This window comes from Acanthochromis polyacanthus, chromosome 9 (genome assembly GCF_021347895.1).
Source record: "Acanthochromis polyacanthus isolate Apoly-LR-REF ecotype Palm Island chromosome 9, KAUST_Apoly_ChrSc, whole genome shotgun sequence".
Classification (NCBI taxonomy): domain Eukaryota; kingdom Metazoa; phylum Chordata; class Actinopteri; family Pomacentridae; genus Acanthochromis; species Acanthochromis polyacanthus.
The window spans coordinates 18054218-18073421 of NC_067121.1; the positions used below are offsets into that span (position 1 = coordinate 18054218).

The window sequence follows — 19204 nt, forward strand, 5'->3', positions numbered from 1 at the left end:
TTTTGGGGGGGGCGCTGCTTATGGTAGAGAAATGAACATTCAATACACCAGCAACAGCTCTGGTTGACATTCCTGCTGTCAGCATGCCAGTTGCATGCTCCCTCAAATCTTGTGACATCTGTGGCATTGTGCTGTGTGATAAAACTGCACCTTTCAGAATGGCCTTTTATTGTGGGCAGTCTAAGGCACACCTGTGCACTAATCATGGTGTCTAATCAGCATCTTGATATGGCACACCTGTGAGGTGGGATGGATTATCTCAGCAAAGGAGAAGTGCTCACTATCACAGATTTAGACAGATTTGTGAACAATATTTGAGAGAAATGGTGATATTGTGTATGTGGAAAAAGTTTTAGATCTTTGAGTTTATCTCGTAAAAAATGGGAGCAAAAACAAAAGTGCTGTGTTTATATTTTTTTTTGAGTGCAACAAGGGAAGTAGGGGGAGTAAACGATTTCTAACGCATCCTGTACTCTGATGTCTTCAACATCTCACACAGCAGACCCCTGAAGTCGATGTCGACGGTGAAGTCCAGGTCTCTGTTGTTCTTGACGTTTGGTTTCATGCTGTGATAGACTGGTGACCTGTCCAGAGTGTCCCTGTCTTTGCCCTAAGTCAGCTGAGATAGACTCCTCATGTGTGTGAACTGTTGTAAGGCAGTCCAAGACAGTCTTCTTTTTCTTATGATTAATTTTCTTAATATTAGGAATAGAGATAAATAAAAGTTAAATCTATTACTTTGTAAATGTTTGTAATGATGAAATTATGAAAAACGTGAACTCACCCCTAAGTCATGGTATTGACAATGACTGACTGATGGGTCCTTATTTATAGACTTTATAGTAATTCATTAAACCCACTCACCACAACTATGTTTACTAGTATGTTTTGTTTAGATTTTATTTTATTTTTTACATTGTTTGAAATACATTAAAAAGTACATTTCAGACATGATTTTCTATCAGTAAAATAGAAAAGTGAGGCAGACAAATTAGATGCATTTCTGGTCAGTATAGCCTCATATTTTGCACTTGTACTGTTAACAAATGTATCATTCTGTAACAGTATTTAAATTGAAACTTATTTTATGTAGCATAAGCCTAAATGTTTCACGTCACATAAACATGTACATACACTAACTGACAATTTTATTAGGTACACCTTGCTAGTTAAAGGTTGGATCCCCTTTGCCTTCAGAACTGCCTTAATTCTTTGTGGCATACTTTCAGCAAAATGTTGGAAATTTTCTTCAGAGATCTTGGTCCATATTGACATGATAGAATCACACAGTTGCTGCAGATTTGTCAGATCCCAAAGGTGCTTATTAGATTGAGCTCTGGTGTCTGTGGAGACCACTGGAGTACAGTGAACTCATTGCCATGTTCAAGAAACCAGTTTGAGATGATTTGAGCTTTGTGACATGGTGCATTATCCTGCTGGAAGTAGTTATCAGAAGATGATCATAAAGGGATGGACATGGCAAGTAACAATATTCAGTTAGGCTGCGGTGTTTAAATGATGCACAGTTGGTACTAAGGGGCCCAAAGTGTGCCAACAAAATATCCCCACACCATTACACCACCACTACCAGCCTGAACTGTTGACACAAGGCAGGATGGAGCCATGCTTTCAAGTTATATAGGCCAAATTCTGACCCTACCATCTGATTGTTGTAGCTGAAATGGAGATTCATCAGACCAAGCAACATTTTTTCAGTCTTCTATTGTCCAATTTTGGTGAGCCTGTGTGAATTGTAGCCTCAGTTTCCTGTTCTTAGCTGACCAGTGTGGTCTACTCGTCTTCTCAAGATTCGACATGCTGTGCATTAATTTAACCGAAAAAAATTGACAATAAGTCAGACTAACTGTATAAGTTGGTTTTATGGAACAGAGTACTGGTCTGCAATCATCCAGGTTTGTCATTTGAGTGTTCACATTTGGTGTGTGAGATGCAGGTGGGGATTTCAAATGAAAAACATTTCAACATATTTGACTGGAATTTGGGCACTGGGTCAGGTGGGATGACAACTCTAGTTTGGTCATAAATGTACCTTGTTTTTATTTTCCAAGATTGGTCAGTTTAATCCTGTGAAACTCATTGTTATTTTGTCTTGTTAGTTTTTCTTTTCAGATATTTATGAGATATTGATTTAGAAGAATGAATGAATAGCCCCTAAATCATCCATTCATCCATTCTCTAAACACCGCTTTATCCTCATTAGGGTCACGGGTCGTGCTGGAGCCTATCCCAGCTGACTCGGGCGAAGGCAGGGGACACCCTGGACAGGTCGCCAGTCTGTCGCAGGGCTACATATACAGACAAACAATCACTCTCACGTTCACACCTACGGGCAATTTCGGCTTCAGACTGTAGGCTCAAGTGACCCAAATCCGATTTTTTTGCCTCTATGTGACCTGTATCTGATCTTTTCATGACAGTCTGAACGACACAGATCCGATTTTTTCAAATGCAACCCAGGCCACTTGGATATGTGGTCCTAATTCCGATACGTATCAGATCTTTTGCCATGCGACTTTAGTCTGAACGGCCAGGTCACATTTATCTGACCTATATGTCATTGGTACACGACAAACGTCACTATTCTGCGTTCAAGCAAAACACGTCTTCGGGCTGCCGAAGACGTGTGTCTTGCCGTGAGAGTGTTAAAAAGAGGCGCTCACATATGTACGTAAAGGTCGCCCTTGTCATGCGAAAATTCTGAATGAAGTCCGCATCTTTGAAGCCTCTCGCATCACTATCCCACCACTCCTGGCTGCAACTTCGCACCCACACAGTTCTCTGGACAGACGTTGCTGCCACTGCCCCACAAAACGCCAGGGCCAGAATCCTGGCTCTCTTCCTTCTTGACCTTTTGTTATGACAATTATGTTATAAATATGCTGGCTCCGGCTGGACAACAACTTTAAAATGGCCAGACATGCTCTACTGTTAGAGTCCATGTTTACTTCCGTAAACACTGAACACGCTCTCTGCGTGTCTTTGTTGTGTCCTCTTCTGCGCATGCGGGACACTTTTGGGTCGTGTGAGGTTCACACAGGAGATCACATACAAGTCGCATTTAATTGGAAATGTAAACGAACTCGCAAAAAAAATCGGATTTCACAAAAAATCAGAATTTGGCATTAAGCCCTGCAGTCTGAACGTAGCCTTAGAGTACCCAATTAACCTCTGCATATTTTTGTACTGTTGGAGGAAGCCAGAGTGCCCGGAGAAAACCCACGCATGCACGGGGAGAACATGCAAACTCCATGCAGAAAGATCCCAGGCCCACTCTGGGATTTGACCTGGGGATCTTCTTGCTGCAAGGAAAAAGTTCTAAACACTACTCCACTGTGCAGCCCAGCCCCTAAACCATTCTGGCATTTTCTTGTCTGCCTGTCTAGGAGGAGCAACATCAGCACACATCTTCTAAGACTAGTAAACAACGCCATCTATTGGCTATCCTAACATGCAACAAGGGTGTTTGTAAATGATCCTCCAGCAGCTTGATACTGTGTATTGTGTTGTGAAAATATGCACACCACACTGCTCTCTAAGCTTACCAAGCCAATCAGCTAGTCCAGTGGACAAACCTCTGCAGAATATACACACCCTGTTGCTGAACAAGCCCCATATCTTGTTGTAGAGAGAGAGAGAGAGAGAAAGTTTCACATGAACTGTACTCAGCATTGACGTGGCTACATACATATCACTACTGGTCATCTCGAGATGATTGTATCAAGAATGTCATTCAGATATTTGTATTTCTCAGGACTACACACCAGCAAATATTCGCTCCTTTGCCCATTTACTACAGTTGAAGCTGATTCAGTTGTGAAATGTAGATGAACACATATAACACCTGTATTTTATAATCATCTGCATTAATGCTGTCAATGATCACACAGATTTCTCAGTGTTGTTTCCAAGTATGTCAGCTTGAACAAGGATGTTTGTCAAAGTTGTACATGAAATTCAAGGATCGCACTGTCTTTGGCTGGAATTCCTGTCAATTTGCTGCAGCAAATGCCTGGAATTCCCTCCAAAAAATCTCTGAAACTGCCATCACTTCCATCACCTTACATTTTTAAACAGCAGCTGCAGCAGACCCTTGTTGACCACTGCACATGCTGAATGTTCTCACTGAATTTCTAGCAGTAATATAGGGTGCTTTTAATTTCTGTTTAAACACTTGTGTGTCATTTTTGTATATGTACTTGTTAATTTGTTATCTTTCTTCCTGCTGGGGCCTCTTGACAGGTCATCATTGTAAATGAGAATATTGTTCTCAACTGAGCTTATCTGGTAAAATAAAGAATAACAATAATACAAAATTAAATGTTGTGAAAGGTGTTTCAACTTTGAATACATGAGAGTTTTTAAAAGTAGGAATGGTAAACCTGAAGGCCAACATAAAAAGAAATGTTGGTGCTTACAGCTGCAGTAATTACAAATTGAACTTAGGCTTTCATACAATAAAACATCCTTTCCATCCATGCTACTATAAATGGGTAAGAATTATCATAAAGCCAATCTTGTCTATTTGTAGTATATTGAATTGGTTCATCAGTACGAAATCTGATGTTGATAAAGTCAAAATCCAAAAATTAGAAGTAGCTCTGCTTTTTTTCAATTATGCAAATGAGCAACAATCCATCATGGTGGATTTTTTTTTTCTCATTCCAGCTCTTGACAACTTGAACCTGCCAAAGCAAGGAAAATGATAATAATAACTGGTACAAACTCACCAGATTCTACTGCTTTATGGTTTGAATCCTAATAATGAGTTCAAACCCTAAAGCAAGATACAGACAATAAATATGGTTTTACAGATACAAGCTTTAATTATTTATTTGTGGACTGTGCGATGTGAGTATCAAATTTTCTGAGATTGTTTACATTTTTATCCCTGAAACTGTGTCTTAGGCGTTCTACCCTTTCTGGCTTTTAAGCCAAATAAACCAATGCTATAAATACTAAGTCATAACAACAACAAAAAATGGAACAAATTAGGAATCCTGTATCTGACGTGGAAGCCAAGTTTCTGTAATGACTAAACTTAGAAGTGGTTGCTTAACTGATCTGTGCAATACTCCTGAACAGACTCTGCTTGGAGTTCCATACATACATACATAGCAACCTCAGAATGCAAAATTTGCTCGAATGCTGTCCAATATTGTTGTGATCTTGGTGTTATATTAATCTTTACACCCCTTTATTCAGTATTACATTATATTTAGGGTGACTGAAGTGTGGGCTGTCTTCCTGATAGACAATAACCAATTAAGAATCCTTATGAACTGTTTTGTAAAACCAGTTATTACTTGAGGTCGGTATCCAGTATATAAAAAAAATAATTTATTTACATCATACCATATATCCATTAATGAAAATTAGAATTGATCCTAAGAGTCAGTCACAACAATCACATGTCTCAGTCATTTACTGCATTTAAATACATCGATCACTCAGCATGGGTTTTTCATTCACAAACACTCGACGATTCTAACATGTACATGTGTCCCATAGACCAAAGATGTTCAGACAGAAAACAATAAGTGGTTGCCAAACAAACGCTTGTTCTTAGAAAGCTGTGCAAAGAGATTTTCTTTCATCCACACCGTCATACTTCATCACTAGAGAGTTCTAATAGAAGTTGTCACCACTTGATATGGAGTGTGCTTTCCGTCAACGATGTCCAGAGCACACTTGGGAAGGTTTTAGAATCTTCAGAAATCATGTACTGTGTATGTGACAGAAGGGCAACCAAACTCCAGCCCAGGCTGTTCTGTAGAACTTGGCACTCCTTAAGAATAATCTTACTTATGTGGAGCTATAAGCCAGTCTGTAACCAGCTGCAATACCTTCTAAAAGTCACAGCCAAACTTTCAGAAACCTCTCTCGTGTGTTTTTTGTTTACTTGCCATGGGGTACTGTGACCATGCAGGTTGAGTATAACCTATATTTGTATGAATGGACCTTCATGCCCTGTGCATTCAAAGTCAGTATCAGAGGAACCATGTTTGGCCTTCAAAGAAATTCTTTAAAATGTGTACATCTTTCTTTGAGCAAATTGTGTGAATGTACAGTTCATTAAAGCATACAGTATATCTCAGCTTTGCGGGTGAAAAGAGCTCCATATCCAGAAGCAACTTCCCGCATAGTATAGAAGCTCTGGGTACCAGTGGACACCATCTGCTGGTGCACACTGCTGAGTTCTTTACCATCCAATAGTGACAAGAATGAATGCCACAGTCTAACTGGTGTGAAAACCCCAGTGTGCAAGGTCATGATCCTCAACTACTGCATAACAGGACACCAAAACTCGGTCAACTATGATGGTTCATGAGATGTCTAGGGTGCATAAGACCCTTCATATTTCTCCACATAAACTCTCGTTACTCTTGCAGGATGAGGTATTCTGACTGGTCATTCCCAACAACAAGAGCCACTGTCCTATTTTACATTACTCGCGAACACAGCACGAATCCTGTTGCTGTTGGTACTGTTGTTCATTACAAAACAAGGTGAGCTGGAGTCATTTTCAGTCCTATGACATGGCTCATCCGTCTCCAGGACATGGAACTCTCTAGAATCAGTTGGTCCTGGTCTAAGAACATAAGGAAGTCACTGGGAACCACGTTTCCTCTTTGATCAGCGGCCAGCACCTTGTCCCCCACCTGGAGGTCCTTCAGTTGTTTAGTGTTTCCTTCTGCTAGGATCACCGTAGAAGAACCAGGGAGCATCCTCCAGACTTAGCAGCCATAGAGTTTCTGGAAGAGTCACAACATTATCATTAATAATTTAATGCATGCGTTGTCTATCTATCCCTGTATCGATGTGTGCATATACACATAGATGCATATGATACATACAATACATTTTCTTTCTGTATAAGGATAGAATAATGTGTTTTAGTTATAGTTCATTTTCAAGATGTGAGTTCTTCATTTCAGAAGAGCCACAATGACATCATCCATGCCCATTATGCCAAATAGATGGCAGGTCAGGTGGTCCAGTGATTAGGTGCAGGGTAAATGCCTCTACAGCCACTGTTGGATTGGCCTGACTGCTGTACAGATATCCAGGAGAATAATGTGCATGGTTTTGGCAGTGCTTGACTGTTGAATCTAGCACTACAACAAGTCAAGTCAAACTTTCAGATATGCAGTGAAATTTAAAGACCTGCAGTAAAAACATCTTTGCACAGCAGCTCACATGGTTGTAGACTAAAACTGAAAAACACATCAAAGTCTCTTACATCCAAGGCCTTACCAAACAAATCCGCCTAACGTGCGTTAAGCCAGTCAGCATCAAGTAAATATCTGTGTATGTCACAGTAAGATGGAGTTTTCAAGTTAGATTTCTTGGTCAGTAATGTTTTACAGTATGTCAACCAGCAATAATTGAGACTGCCAAAAACTGAAGAAGAGAGCAACCATAGCCTCAGAGATGCAGTAGATCACAGGTGTGGCAGCATATCATACGACAACAAAGAAGTGGGGGCAAACACCTTAGAGTTTGTGTCATTACTCTCAACTGCCAGCGGGGGAGGCAAAAGCTCAACAAAATCACCAGATCACCACAAGCATGGGCTATATCATATCCATTCAGCCACGACCTAAAACAACCGTCCTAATATCGTGTTGAATCCCTTGTGCCACCTAACCCACTCTGGATCACTGGGACATGAACAGGGGACCTTTAGCGGTGTCCATGTGGTGTCTGGCACAAGGATGCTGGTAGAGGATCCTTTGGGTTGGGGTTGGGGCAGCCATGGATTAAGCTTGTTACAGCACATCCCATGGACATTTCATAGGATTTGGATGTTCGTACTTTGGAGGCACATTTAACCGCTTGGACCGTTGGTCGTGTTCTCAAGCTGTCCTCAGCAGCTTTTTTTGTAGCTGTAGTGGCAGCCACTGTCCTGCTGCGGAGGCCTCGGAGGAATGCCATTGAATATGCAAAATTATGTTTTCTCTTGCAACAAATTTAGGTGGGTAGTACATGTTAGTAACACCCACACGAATGCCTGGACCCATGGTTTTCCAGCAGAACATTCATCTGTAATTAAATGATCAAACTTCACCTATTCGTGGTTTTAATGTTGTGGCTGACTGGCGATAGAGATCATCGAGGTGATACAACCGCTGGCAAAAATGATGGAATCACCAGTCTTGGAGGATAGAATCAGAGAAAGTTGAAGCCAGATTGATGAAGAGGACTGTTTGTCACTCGTTAAGTCTATGCCTCAGAGACGAGGAGCTGCTATAAAAAGCCAGAAGTGGTGCAACAAAGTATGGTAGTGTGTTGTAGTGTTTTCTGTTTGTTTGATTTCATGATTCCATAGTTTTTCCTGAGAATTGAGTGATTCCATATTTTTTTCCCTCTGCTTGATCTAAAAAAAGCAATTGTTATTGACGACCACATTTTTTCCCCTGTTTTCTTTTAGTATTTCTTAAAGACAGAAAGTTGCCATTTTAAATGAATTTAGTTTTGTGGCATGCCTGTGATCGGATTTTTTTTCTACAATATAAAACAACTAAATGAACATCCTCCAAGACTGGTGATTTCATAATTTTTGCCAGGGATTGTAGAAACATTATGAATGTGAAAATTGTTTGCTGTATTGTGACAGAGCAAAAGCAGACACAGTGTAAGGGACATGCTGAGAACAAAGTTTGTTGTGGTCTGATTGCATAAGATTGCAAATTTGTTTATACTGTCGCTCTTCCAGTCATATTCAAATGGAGCAGTGAAACCCTTCTGTCATTGAAAGGAGTAAGATGAAACAATTTTTAAAAAATGGAATAGTGACACACATTTCAGACAATCTTACAACTTTTTGTTGTTGAGAGACAATCTCAACAACAAAAAATGAATTTGTTGTTTACAGAAATAAAAGACTGATGTTCAAATCCCACCTACTTCCTCGCCTCCACTGATATGGCTAATCACTGAGTGAGAGTGACATGATTGTAAGTTTTTCAGTTTTGGAAAATGACATACATTGTTGAACATATTTCTTTCTCTTTGGCCACTAATTGTAATCGGACCACAATTGCATCTGTCAGACTCATGTAGTGACAAATACAGTTTACCCACCTGCTTTCACAGAACAATGGATGTGGGCTTTGGACTCATAGTAGACCCAGTCAAAGCCTGCTTCCGCAGCCAGCCTGGACAGCATGCCATACTTGCTCTTATCCCTGTCTGAGGTGGTGATATCGACCGCACGGCCTTCATAGTGAAGAGACTCTTCAGAATGATGGCCATCCTCATCCCAACCTTCTGTGACCCGAAGCTTAATTCCAGGCCACTGATTCATGACTGAAATAGCCAACGAGTTCAGTTTGTCCTTACACCTCTGAAAGGGGAGAGACATGTCACGTTCAGGTCATTACATATTACTTTAAAAACTGTGATCTCTATAAATCTGTGAAAATTTAATAATATTAATATTAGCAATGCTGCTGTATTCCCAGGTCTCATTTATTAACCTCCTACATTAAATAATATTGCTACCAATTGGAATATTGGGCAAAGAAAAAAAAAGTTAGACCCAAGATTAAATAACCTGAATACAACATTTTTGGGTTTCCATCACACAACTTTATCATTATTGTTCTTTGCTCTCATTAGCCCTATGTTCAGCAGCAACAGCTAGATATCTAAAGCGAGCACTGTCGCTTTGTTGTCTCAGAGAGCTTATATTTAAAATAGAATATATCACTTGAATAGATCTAGATTTTGTGCATATCTTAATCGCTGACACGCTATCACAATTTATCAGGTCCACACATCTACTTAACTTAATGGAAGCATATTATCACTCTCCGGGATGGCAAAGCACAACAATGACCAGGATGATCTCCAACAACAACGTGGAGATCACCCACCTGGAGGACTGGTGCAGAGAGAGCAGCCTCCTCCTGAACGTCAGCAAGACCAAGGAGCTGATCGTGGATTAAAGCAAGAAGCAGCAGAGGGCATACCACCCACTGGAAAGAGTGGAGAGCTTCAAGTACCTGGGTGTTAACATCATGTGGTCCTGTGACATCAACACCCTGGTGAAGAAAGCTTGACAGCGTCTCTACCAACTCAAACACCTGAGGGACTTTAAGTTCCCTCTCAGGGTGCTCAGGAACTTTTACACCTGCACCACTGACAGTGTTTTGGCTGAGTATCACCACTTGCAGCGGCACCCAGGACGTTTTGGCCCTGAGGAGGATGGTCCGCTTGGCTGAGCGCACCATCAGAACCACCCTCCCCAACCTGCAGGACATTTACAACAACCCCTGCAGGTTAAAGGCCAAGAAGATTGTGAGTGAGCCCAGCCACCCCAGCCACGGACTGATTCATTTTGCGTATATACATATATATCTTGTGTGTTTTATTCTTTATTCTTGTTATTATTGTTGTTTCGATATGGAACAGGTGTGTGATGCATTACACTGCTCGTTATACTGTGTATAATTTTATTCGTGACAAGTAAAGGTCTTCAATCTTGAATCTTGGATGAGTCTACTGTCCTTAATGAGTAAAATGATTGCAGTATTCCTCAGTACTACGCAGGTTAGTACAATTCTACAATTTCATTCAGCAGACACTTTTATCCAAAGCGACGTACATCTGATAGTAGAGTAAAAGTTGCTGTTCTGCTGATATTCAATGTAAACAATACAGCAGAGTGTTTTTCTACAGCTGAGCTGAGGGAAGCTGGAGTTTACCTACTAAGACTGCTGCTTTTTTCTGTTTCTTTAAAAGCTGCCCAATGATACATTTCTCACTGTTACAAATTCTGTTCCATGTAGGCATTTTCTGTATCGCTGTGCATGACTGGGTGGTCTGACATGAAAAAGCTCTTTCTCCTTCAGCATCCAGTCCCTATGAGGAAAAGCAGTAACAGATGTCCTTCTCATCCATTACTGTGTGAATGACCTGAGAGATGCTTTAAGCTGAAACTTTGTCACTGCAGTGACAAACAGCATACACACTGTCGTATACGTTGATCCAGAGCATCCCAAACATGCTCAATGGGTGACATGTCCTGTGAATATGCGAGCCATGCAAGAACTGGGACGTTTTCAACTTCCAAGAATTGTGTACAGATCCTTGCAACATGGGGCCGTGCATTATCCTGCTGCAACATGAGGTGATGTTCTGGATGTATGGCACAACAATGGGCCTCAGGATCTCGTCACGGTATCTCTGTGCATTCAAAATGCTATCAATAAAATGCACCTGTGTTCTTCGTCCATAACAGACGCCTGCCCATACCATAACCCCACCGCCACCATGGGCCATTCCATCCACAACATTGACATCAGAAACCGCTCACCCACACGACACCACACACGCTGTCTGCCATCTGCCCTGAACAGTGTAAACCGGGATTCATCCGTGAAGAGAACACCTCTCCAATGTGCCAGACGCCATCGAATGTGAGCATTTGCCCACTCAAGTCGGTTACGACGACGAACTAGAGTCAGGTCGAGACCCCGATGAGGATGACGAGCATGCAGATGAACTTCCCTGAGACGGTTTCTGACAGTTTGTGCAGAAATTCTTTGGTTATGCAAACTGATTGTTTCAGCAACTGTCCGAGTGGCACACCTGTGCATTAATCATGGTGTCTAATCAGTATCTTGATATGGCACACCTGTGAGGTGGAATGGATTATCTCAGCAAAGAAGTGCTCACTATCACAGATTTGTGAACAATATTTGAGAGAAATGTGATATTGTGTATGTGGAAAAAGTTTTAGATCTTTGAGTTCATCTCATAAAAAATGGGAGCAAAAACAAAAGTGTTGCATTTATTTTTTTGTTCTGTCTGTGCAGTGTTGCCTTGCAACCCAGTCTCATGGCCAAATGTGAAATACCTACGTTTGTCCACAGAACAAAACGTAACAGTCTCACAATAAAGGTCTGAAAATTGTAAAATGTTTATATTTTTTTCTCCCTATTATTTTCTATTGGCCTGACGACAGGTCACGTGACTGCTTGTTGGCGGGCCTCTCAAAATGAAGAGACACTCACCCACCGGCAGTTGGAGATCCGGGCTCGGTTCTGTGTGTGTTCGGTGGAGCTGTAGAACAGCGGCAGCAACATCAAAGGGGCTCCAGCCGACTGTGCCCACGTGGGGGGTGAGTTCTTGGCTGTCGCAGACAGCCAATCATAGGGAGATTGTGGCGAGCACTGGTATCCGCCCACAAAGGGTCAAAAGTCTTCTCCCCGCGCGCGTAAATCAGAGCTCCACGGATAATTATGGCACCATACTCACGGAGGAGTAGCAATGTCTCCACGCGCGTAAGAGGCTCCACGCGCGTGGAGACATTGCCACGCGCACGCAGAGTGTTTTTTGCGCCCGTGGAGACTTTTTTTCCGCTCGCGCGGGGTACGTGTTTCGCGCGCAGCGAGAGAGTGTTGCACGCGCGTGACTTTTGGCCCAAATTTGACGCCATATCCAGCCTCCCACAACTATGATGATTAAGTGGCCTCTCTCTCTATCGATTTATTTATCTATCATAGCGTGGGGGTCACTCAGACAACATCATGTTTTCCATGAAAATTCACATTTTTATTCATATTTTTACATAATTGCACAAGGGTTTTCTAATCAATCAGCCTTTCAACATCATTAGCTAATACAATGTAGCATTAGAACACAGGAGTGATGGTTGCTGGAAATGTTCCTCTGTACTCCTATGTAGATATTCCATTAAAAATCAGCCGTTTCCAGCTAAAATAGACATTTACCACATTAACAATGTCTAGACTGTATTTGTGATTCAGTTAGTGTTGTCTTCATGGGGAAAATGCTATTCTTTTAAAATAAGGACAAATCTAAGTGACCCCAAACTTTTGAACGGTAGTATACACTGTATATTTATATAGTGTAAGAGTCCTACAATTGTTCATTTTCTGCCGCGGTTCTGGTGGCAGCTGATGATGTATAAAATAAAACGGGTAAAGCAGAGACCAGCGCGCGTTTGTGCTGCTTCACATCCCACGGTCATTTATTTGGTCCATAGTAAAAGTCCCACAAAATGAAATGAAATTGAATGAAATATTGTTACCTACTTGTGTCATGAGCCGATCTGCGTTGGTGTTCTCCTCATCTTTAAAAATAATATCAGGGTTATAGTTGGGAGTCAGGTCCTTGAACCTTTCCGAGTTGCGGGTGATCTTTCCTTCGTACTTGCCGCTGGCTCCCAGGGTTTTCTCAGCCACGTTGGGGATGAATTGTTTCAGAGCCAGTGGTGTCAGCTTCTTAGGGTGCCTCCGCTTCCCGTATCCCCTGCCCGGTCCACAGCCCCAGGAGGCGGAAGCCAGCAGCAGGCAGAGCAACGTGGACAGCATCACTCTCATCAGGACCATCTTTGATTGACGTGGAAGATCCATGCAGGATGAAGTAACGCTGCCTCGGATAGACGTTAATATACGGTCCTTCCTTCCTTCCTTTCAAGGATTTTTCTCACTGAAATTCGAGCAGTTCAGGAGCCATAACTACTGTAGGTCCATCTGCATCTCTCTCTCTCTCTCTCTCTCTCTCTCTCACACACACACACACACACACACACTTCTCTCTCTCTCTCTCTCTCCCTCTCTCTCAGACACACACACACACACACACACCTTTTTCTCTCTTTCGTTCTCTAACTGCTCTTTCTAAGTGACTTCCGCCCAAGCTTGACTACTTTTCATTCAAAAAAATTAAAACCCTCAGTTTACAGGTTTAGAGTAAACAGAAAAAAAGTAAATCAATCAGTAGTATTTGCTCAGAGCAGCATCCAGTTCTCTTCAATAAACTTACACAGAATTTCTTAAGAAACTTGGCAGGTAGGTTGCTCAGCATCTTGAAGAAATTTCAACAGTTCTTCCAGACTGATCAGAAGGATTCTTAGTGTCTTCTGTCTCTTTACATAATCCTAGACTGTCTCCATGTCAAAGCCATGCTTCTATGGGGGCCACATCACCCATTGCAGGACTCCTTCTTGTATCACTCTGGTTGTTGTAGGAAACTTGGAAAGAATCAGTTTTCTCCATTGAGGTATCATGTGATGGATAAGTACACTTTCATCAAACAGCTGTGACAGTAAACAAAGCTATTGACCATGAAACCCTTCAATGTATACATGTACTACATTGCTTGGGTTGGAGGAACTTATCTAGACTTCATAAAAGGTAACAAGAGGTAACACTGGACTTGAACGCACTTCAGGGAGTGTGCGTGTGTGTTTTAATTTATTGGTTTAAAAAGAGGTTTGCAACAATGCACTCTTCTATTGGTTTCAGTACAAATAACCCATGCAGTAAAGTCTAAACAAGAAGCACAGAGAAAGGCGAGAAAGGACATGTCAGATATTTTTTGGTTGTCTGTTTGCCTGTCTATGCACTTGTTTGTGCAAGGTGTGTCACTGCCATTTTTACATCTTAACTTAAACAGAAGATCCAAGCAATGAAAATCCAAAAATATTGTTCAGAGAACATTTAAATGCATGTCAGTTGAAGAAAACGAGATTTCAAACACACATAAACAACTATACTGTGACATTTGAAACATACACTGCTGCTCAAAAGTTTGGGGTCACACAGACAACATCATGTTTTCTATGAAAAATCACATTTTATTCATGTGCTAACATAATTGCACAAGAGTTTTCTAATCATCCATTAGCCTTTCAACACCATTAGCTAACACAATGTAGTTTTAGAACACAGGAGTGATGGTTGCTTGAAATGTTCCTCTGTACCCCTATGTAGCTATTCCATTAAAAATCAGCCGTTTCCAGCAAGAATAGTCATTAAACACATTAACAATGTCTAGACTGGATTTCTGATTCTTTTAATATTATGTTCATTCATTGAAAAAAATGGCTTTACTCTCAAAAATAAGAACATTTGTAAGTGACCTCAGTCTTTTGAATGGTAGTGTGCATCCTACTGCTCATGGGCACTAACTCTATTTACATATTATATTTTTGAGGATTTAAAGGGAAAAAAGACAAAGTTATTTCATTTTATTTGTATATAGTGTGCCATTTTCTATTTTTGTCTATAGCTGGGAGTCACCAACCATAATTTCGCTGCGTGGAAACACAATGACAATAAAGATTCTGGATTCTTGATGTTTCTTCATTGCAACTGACATGTTGAGTTCATTCTGCAGTTTATTCTGAAACTGGACCACCTTTTCTGTCTTTGAAAACTGCTCTGTGTGGACTATTGTGGGAGTGCTGCTGACAATACAGTTCAAAAAGGTTGTAGAAATGCCATTTAAATGAGTGATAAACTATTTCAACCAAAAATATGAGAAGTCATTTTGTTTCAGTATTTTGGAAAGTGGTCTCCAGTGTAGCTTGCCGGTTTCTTTCTTTTGCTGTATTGAACTAGACCCTACATCAATTACCAGCAAATACAGAGCCTCCAGGCATGAATTGCTCAAATGCTGGAAGCAGAATTAGTATTTCTTGTAATCCTGATCCTCAAACTATGTTAAGAGTCTTAGATGGGAAATCAGCCCTGTTAATGCTTTTCATTGGGAACAGTCACTTTGGGGCCGACATGCTGGACTGATGTGTACAAATACATGTAGGACAGAGGTCTCCCAGACAAACTGCTTCAATTGAAAATGAACATAAAAATGAATCAAAAGGAACTGCAATTGTGGATTCTGATGGACCCATCTCAGGGTTTTATATCTTTTTCGGGCTGTATTTCAATTCAGAGCAGCTGCACTCACTTGAGTAAACAGGAGTACAATCTTGTAATTGATGGATGACATCAAAGTCCCCTGCAATCAAACAAGTGTCTATCAGTTTTCTCATGTCTGAAAACATTGGCTGCTGTCTCAAGGACCTATGGTGACACAGTAAAACCCCAGCGTATACACTGTTTCTTGATGTTATCTATAAATTAATGAGTTAGACCTAAAAAGCATCAAACAGATAAAATTCTAAATTGACTTTATATTTTCAGTTTGTGATGAATTGCTGGGCAATTAATTCATTATAATCTTGGATCTGTTTCTACAAGATGGCTAATGTTGTCTTTGATTGGCAAAAAAGTAAAGATTTTTTTTGTATTTATATTACCAACAAAATGTTAATTGGGACTTTTTTATGTATGTATAATTCTAATCTATTAAATGCAATGATGCCTTAAGGTACTTATAGCAATTATATGATAAAATAAAGCAAGACCCCTGCCTTCGCCCAAGTCAGCTGGGATAGGCTCCAGCACCCCCCGTGACCCTAGAGATTATAAAGTGGTGTATAGAGGATGGATGGATGGATGGATAAAGCAAGACCCAGATAGGGAAGTAGATCTTTATTGTTGGCTAACATAGTTACCTATTTAAATTGTCAAATTGACCAACCAAACATCCATCCATCTACACACGTGGACAAAATTGTTGGTACCCCTCAGTTAAAGAAGGAAAAACCCACAATTCTCACTGAAATCACTTGAAACTCACAAAAGTAACAATAAATAAAAATTTATTGAAAATTAAATAATCAAAATCAGCCATCACTTTTGAATTGTTGATTAACATAATTATTTAAAAAACAAACTAATGAAATAGGGCTGGACAAAAATGATGGTACCCATAACTTAATATTTTGTTGCACAACCTTTTGAGGCAATCACTGCAATTAAACGATTTCTGTATTTGTCAATGAGCGTTCTGCAGCTGTCAACAGGTATTTTGGCCCACTCCTCATGAGCAAACAGCTCCAGTTGTCTCAGGTTTGATGGGTGTCTTCTCCAAATGGCATGTTTCAGCTCCTTCCACATATGTTCAATGGGATTCAGATCTGGGCTCATAGAAGGCCACTTTAGAATAGTCCAACGCTTTTCTCTCAGCCATTCTTGGGTGTTTTTGGCTGTGTGTTTTGGATGGTTGTCCTGTTGGAAGACCCATGACCTGCGACTGAGACCAAGCTTTCTGACACTAGGCAGCACATTTCTCTCCAGAATGCCTTGATAGTCTTCAGATTTCATCGTACCTTGCACACTTTCAAGACACCCTGTGCCAGATGCAGCAAAGCAGCCCCAAAACATTACTGAGCCTCCTCCATGTTTCACCGTAGGGACAGTGTTCTTTTCTTCGTATGCTTGGTTTTTGAGTCTATGAACATAGAGTTGATGTGCCTTACCAAAAAGCTCCAGTTTGGTCTCATCTGTCCAAAGGACATTCTCCCAGAAGCTTTGTGGCTTGTCAACATGCATTTTTGCAAATTCCAGTCTCGCTTTTATATGAGTTTTTTTCAGCAGTGGTGTCCTCCTTGGTCGTCTCCCATGAAGTCCACTTTGGCTCAAACAACGACGAATGGTGCGATCTGACACTGATGTACCTTGGCCTTGGAGTTCACCTTTAATTTCTTTGGCGGTTGCTCTGGGCTCTTTGGATACAATTCCAACGATCCGTCTCTTCAATTTGTCATCAATTTTCCTCTTGCGGCCACGTCCAGGGAGGTTGGCTACTGTCCCGTGGGTCTTGAACTTCTGAATAATATGAGCCACTGTTGTCACAGGAACTTCAAGCTGTTTAGAGATGGTCTTATAGCCTTTACCTTTAAGATGTTTGTCTATCATTTTTTTTTCGGATGTCCTGGGACAGTTCTCTCCTTCGCTTTCTGTTGTCCATGTTCAGTGTGGTACACACCTTTTCACCAAACAGCAGGGTGACTACTTGTCTCCCTTTAAATAGGCAGACTGACTGATTATGAGTTTGGAAACACCTGTGATGTCAATTAAATGACACACCTGAGTTAATCATGTCACTCTGGTCAAATAGTTTTCAATCTTTTATAGAGGTACTATCATTTTTGTCCAGGCCTGTTTCATTAGTTTGTTTTTTTAAATAATTATGTTAATCAACAATTCAAAAGTAATGGCTGTTTTTGATTATTTAATTTTCAATAAATTTTTATTTATTGTTACTTTAGTGAGTTTCAAGTGATTTCAGTGAGAATTGTGGGTTTTTCCTTCTTTAACTGAGGGGTACCAACAATTTTGTCCACGTGTGTATTTATTATCTATTCACCGTTTAAACCTCACTAAGGTCGCAGAGGGCTGGAGTCTATCCCAGCTGAGGCTTAGGCAAATGTAGGGGACATCCTGGACAGGTCACTAGTCTATCACAGGGCTACACATGGAGACAAACAAGCACACTCACATTCACATCTACAGACAATTTAGAATCACCAATTAACCTCAGCATGATTTTGGACTGCAGGGGGAAGCCACAGTACCCAGAGAACACCCACACTTGCGCAGGCAAAACATGCAAACTCCTAGCAGAAAGATCCCAGGTCCAGGCTGGGACGTGAACAAGGGACCGTTGAGCTGCAAGGCGATGGTGCTAACCTCCAGTCCACTGTGCAGCCTTGCAGTAAGACTATCTCTACATTAATGGTATTTTTTCCTGATAACAACAGTATATTGAGGTCAGATGAAATTTCCAAATATTACAGCAGCTGAAATACTTTGCCAAGAGCAGACTTTGCCTTTATGAACTGCCAAAAAAATACGACTCACTCTCCAAGTTGAACATCGGTTGTTGTTGTTTTTAACCACTGCTCTAAAAACGATCCCTGCATTCCGAATCATACATATCTTAAAACTTTAAATCCGCAACATTAGTCATCACAGGGCACTTCACACAGTAAGCTTACTTTACAGTCTTGTATTATAAAGAGGAACACAACAAATCCAAACAACTCCATCAGGCTCAAGGAGGTTGGGCAACTGCCTCAACAATTTGAGATCAGGGGATAGCAGAAAGAGACAGACAAGAGAACAGCAATCTCTGAGCAGGCTGGATACCTGCAGAGAGGACAAAAACTCAAAACTGCAGAAGGGAGATGATGCAAAGTTAGTGACATACGCTGGTGGCACAAAATTTACGAAGAGATGACGAGCTTTATCAAAAAGGAAAGTTTTAAGCCTCTTCTTAATAGTAGAGAGGATGTGTGCCTCCTGAACCCGAACTGGGAGCTGATTCCACAACAGTGGAGCTGATACTGAAGGATCTGATTCCCATTTTGCTTCTGGAAACTTTGGAAACCACAAGTAAACCAGCAGTCTGAGAGTGAAGTGTTCTTTTGGGATGATGTGATGCAATAAGTCCTTTAAAATTCAATATAGCCTGGTCAGTACACTGTGACCTTTACCGGGTGTTTCCTGCCTTCGCC

General features: G+C 40.9%; 1 protein-coding gene across 1 annotated transcript; it reads right to left on the reverse strand.

Annotated features, from left to right (window-relative positions):
* Nucleotides 1-457: 457 nt before the first annotated feature.
* On the reverse strand, nt 458-16395 carry shhb (sonic hedgehog signaling molecule b). Its single transcript, XM_051953673.1, is given in 8 exon segments — nt 458-547; nt 6105-6163; nt 6166-6345; nt 6348-6605; nt 6608-6742; nt 6745-6773; nt 9102-9367; nt 13086-16395. Coding segments are annotated over 8 exon segments (1338 nt in total). The 5' UTR covers nt 13407-16395.
* Nucleotides 16396-19204: the final 2809 nt, after the last annotated feature.